Source organism: Schistocerca nitens, chromosome 2 (assembly GCF_023898315.1).
Source record: "Schistocerca nitens isolate TAMUIC-IGC-003100 chromosome 2, iqSchNite1.1, whole genome shotgun sequence".
Taxonomy (NCBI): domain Eukaryota; kingdom Metazoa; phylum Arthropoda; class Insecta; order Orthoptera; family Acrididae; genus Schistocerca; species Schistocerca nitens.
This window is the reverse complement of record NC_064615.1, coordinates 34635204-34639562: the sequence shown is the minus strand read 5'-3', so window position 1 is coordinate 34639562 and position 4359 is coordinate 34635204. Positions and strand designations below refer to the sequence as shown.

The following is a 4359-nucleotide window of genomic DNA, read 5'->3' as shown; positions in this document are numbered from 1 at the left end:
CGTGATTCTGTTATTAATAAATAAATTAACATCAACATCTATGCGACAAGTCAGTCGTCTTTTTCAGTTATTTTCTGTTGTTACAGGTACCGTAATATAACTGTAGCACAAATTTTCTGTAGGATGACAAACTGATGTTGTCAATACGTATTGTATCGCTCACTTATGGAATGTGAGGATAAGATCAGAAGATATACTGCACACACAGAGGCAACAAAATCATTCTTCCCGTAATCCATACATGACTGCAACGAAAGAAATCTTAATAACTGATACAATGAGACGTACCGTCTGCCGGGCACCTCTGAAGTCGATATCGTCTAATTAAAGACGTCGATCTCTTGTGAGTATCTTTGACGCTATTTGTAAACAGCTTAGATCTGTGGACATTATATTGTTTGTGGGAAGTGTGTTGTGCCGGGAAGGAAGTGTTCCGTAAAACATTGGAAACGGAAACGAACGTGTTTTTATTAGTAAACGTTGTTCTCGTTTTTTATGGCTTTCTGTTAGTAACAAAATAAAAAATGGATGCTGATCTGTATGATGAATTTGGGAATTACATTGGTCCTGAATTGGAGTCTGACGAAGAGGAAGAAGAAGGGTATGGAGAGCAGAACGATGCCCAAGAGTACGATGAAGATATGGACAATGAAAGGGAAGACGACATTGACCAGGCTCCAATGGCTGTTGTTCTACATGAAGATAAACGATACTACCCGGCTGCTTTAGAAGTCTTTGGTCCGGATGTAGAAACAATTGTACAGGAAGAAGACAACCAGCCACTCGATACTCCTCTGATTGCTCCCATTAAGAAAAAGAAATTTCAGCTTAAGGAACAGGAATTGCCAGAAACAGTGTATAACATGGAATTCCTGGCAGATTTAATGGACACTTCTAGCCTTATTAGAAACGTGGCTTTGATCGGACACTTGCATCACGGGAAAACAACATTTGTTGATTGCTTGATACAGCAAACACACCCAGGCATGAGAACGCTCGAAGAAAAGAATTTGCGATATACAGATACATTGTTCACAGAACAAGAACGTGGCGTAGGCATAAAAGCGATGCCCGTAACGTTGGTACTTCCAAATATCAAGAATAAATCATATCTCGTAAATGTATATGACACGCCAGGGCACGTGAACTTTTCGGACGAAGTGACGGCCGCTCAGCGGTTGTGTGATGGTGTGGTGCTGTTTGTGGACGCTGCCGAGGGTGTCATGCTCAACACAGAGCGCCTCTTGAAGCACGCAGTGCAAGAGAAACTTGCAATAACTGTATGTATTAACAAGATAGATAGGTTAATGCTTGAATTGAAACTTCCTCCACAGGACGCATATTATAAACTACGCCACATAGTTGATGAAGTAAACGGTTTGCTGGCCTTGTACTGTGAAGATGGAAATCCAGTTGTTGTTTCTCCCATATTAGGGAATGTCTGTTTCGCCAGTTCACAATACTCTGTCTGCTTTACCCTGAAATCTTTCGCAAATATATATGCACAGACTTATCCGAATGTCAATATCACAGAATTTGCCCGTCGCTTGTGGGGAGACATTTATTTCAATAGTAAAAGCAGACGATTTACCAAAAAAGCTCCCCATAATTCATCACAACGTAGCTTTGTTGAATTTATTCTGGAACCACTTTATAAAATATTTGCACAAGTTGTTGGTGATGTTGATACTACCCTGCCAAATGTACTAGACGAGTTAAATATTAGACTTACAAAAGAGGAGATGAAAATTAACATTAGACCTCTTTTGAGGTTAATATGTAATAGATTTCTGGGTGATTTCAGTGGATTTGTGGAAATGTGTGTAGAGCACATACCTGCACCATTAGAAAATGCTCCAGCTAAAGTGAAGCATATCTACACAGGACCTTTAGATACAAGTTTAGCAGAAGACATGTGCAGTTGTAATCCTGATGGACACTTAATGGTGTATAGTACAAAAATGTACCCTACAGATGATTGTACATTTTTCCAGGTTATGGCACGTGTAATGAGCGGTACTCTTCAGGCTGGGCAAGAAGTACGTGTTCTTGGAGAAAATTACACACTTACTGATGAGGAAGATTCAAGAATTCTAACAATTGGTCGTTTGTGGATCTTTGAGGCGAGATATAAAGTGGAATTAAATCGTATTCCAGCCGGTAATTGGGTGCTTATTGAAGGCATAGACCAGCCTATAGTCAAAACAGCTACAATTACTGATCTCAGTATCACTGATGATGTTTACATCTTTCGTCCACTGAAGTTCAATACTCAGTCAGTGATCAAAATTGCTGTTGAACCTGTAAATCCTTCTGAACTACCAAAAATGCTGGATGGGTTAAGAAAAGTTAACAAATCTTATCCACTTTTGACAACAAGAGTTGAAGAGTCAGGTGAACATGTGGTACTGGGGACTGGGGAATTGTATCTTGACTGTGTCATGCATGACCTGCGAAAAATGTACTCTGAAATTGATATTAAAGTTGCAGACCCAGTTGTTGCATTTTGCGAGACAGTTGTTGAGACTTCTTCATTGAAATGCTTTGCTGAAACTCCAAACAAGAAGAATAAAATAACTATGATTGCTGAACCATTAGAAAAGGGGTTGGCAGAAGATATAGAAAATGAAGTGGTTCAGATTTCATGGAACAAGAGAAGATTAGCTGAGTTTTTTCAGACAAAATATGATTGGGATCTTTTGGCTGCTCGATCTATTTGGGCTTTTGGGCCAGATCCAATTGGTCCAAACATTCTAGTGGATGATACTTTACCATCAGAAGTTGACAAAGGCCTCTTAAATTCTGTAAAGGATTCTATTGTTCAAGGTTTTCAGTGGGGCACTAGAGAGGGCCCGTTGTGTGAGGAACCTATTCGTAATGTTAAATTCAAAATTCTGGATGCAGTTATTGCACAAGAACCCTTGCACCGTGGTGGCGGGCAGATAATACCTACTGCGCGCAGGGTGGCATACTCAGCCTTTTTGATGGCAACACCTCGTTTAATGGAGCCGTATCTCTTTGTAGAGGTTCAGGCTCCTGCAGACTGTGTCTCAGCAGTTTACACAGTACTAGCAAAGCGCAGGGGACATGTTACGCAGGATGCCCCTGTTCCAGGGTCCCCTTTGTATACAATAAAGGCATTTATACCAGCTATTGATTCATTTGGCTTTGAGACAGATCTTCGAACGCACACACAAGGGCAGGCATTTTGTTTGTCAGTTTTTCATCACTGGCAGATTGTTCCTGGTGATCCCCTTGATAAAAGTATTGTCATACGTCCTTTGGAGCCACAGCCTGCCACACATTTGGCAAGAGAGTTCATGATAAAAACACGTCGTCGTAAAGGTTTGAGTGAAGATGTATCGATTAATAAATTTTTTGATGATCCTATGTTGCTTGAACTTGCACGGCAAGATGTCATGTTGAACTATCCACTGTAAGCTTGTTCATGAGTGTTAACTATTCTATTGTTCATTCCTTTGTATATGACTTTTTGTGTTAAAGTTACAATAGGTGTGATATCAAATGTAGAATGTTATTTCTGTATGTATTGTGTGTAAGCAACAAAGACAGATATACACGTATGGTTTTTATTGCATTTTTCATAGCAGGTTACCAGTAGATGTAACCATCAGAATACACACCAGACGTTTGTTTATTATGTAGTTTGACTGTACCTTAATTTAGTTAACTCTAATGAAAAGTGCATTTAATATGGAGTGAATATTGATCTCAAAATATTCTTATTTCATGTCCAGATGTAATGATTTCACCATTGCAACCAAATTTATCTTCCTACTTAACCTAGACCTCAGGCCACTCTACAGATCATATTGTCACTACAGTCAAGAGTTTGAGGGGCACGGATACAACACTATCATCACACACTAAATGAGTTATTTTTCTATCAGAAATTGCTATTCCACTTTGAAGCTTGAGCATTGTATATTAGATATTGTTTTATATTCTCTGTTACATTGTTTCAGAGTCTTTGCAGTGTTGCATTCTGTGTAAGATGTTTGTTGTACATCAGATTATCCAGTACATTGTAAATATTTCTGTGTTACTTTTTGTAAATACTTTTTTGTATGACCATTTGTATTACATACAATATTTGTCACTGATTCAGTCTTTTAATTTGTTTCTTTTCTTTTTTCCCCTGTCTCACAGTAGAATAATTAAGATCATATATTATGTAACTTAAATATAGTTGTGGTTGATGATTTATTCAGAGTGAATTTCTTGAGGAAAATATCTCACATTTGAATATTTGATGGTTTGTGCAAAGAAAGTAACTGTCAGCGTAAACAGCCTGAGGCATAACAAGGTTGATGTAATAACTACTCATTTGTTTGAGGT

General features: G+C 38.4%; 1 protein-coding gene across 1 annotated transcript; it reads left to right on the top strand.

Annotated features, from left to right (window-relative positions):
* The first annotated feature begins 378 nt into the window (after nucleotides 1-378).
* LOC126235698 (116 kDa U5 small nuclear ribonucleoprotein component) lies at nucleotides 379-4124 on the top strand. Its single transcript, XM_049944452.1, has one exon. It carries the CDS (start codon nucleotides 525-527, stop codon nucleotides 3438-3440), a length of 2916 nt encoding a protein of 971 aa, XP_049800409.1. The 5' UTR covers nucleotides 379-524; the 3' UTR covers nucleotides 3441-4124.
* The last annotated feature ends 235 nt before the right edge of the window (nucleotides 4125-4359 follow it).

Coding starts and splice junctions, on each gene's coding strand:
- LOC126235698 (XM_049944452.1), top strand. CDS start 525: ATGGATGCTGATCTGTATGATGAATTTGGGAATTACATTGGTCCTGAA.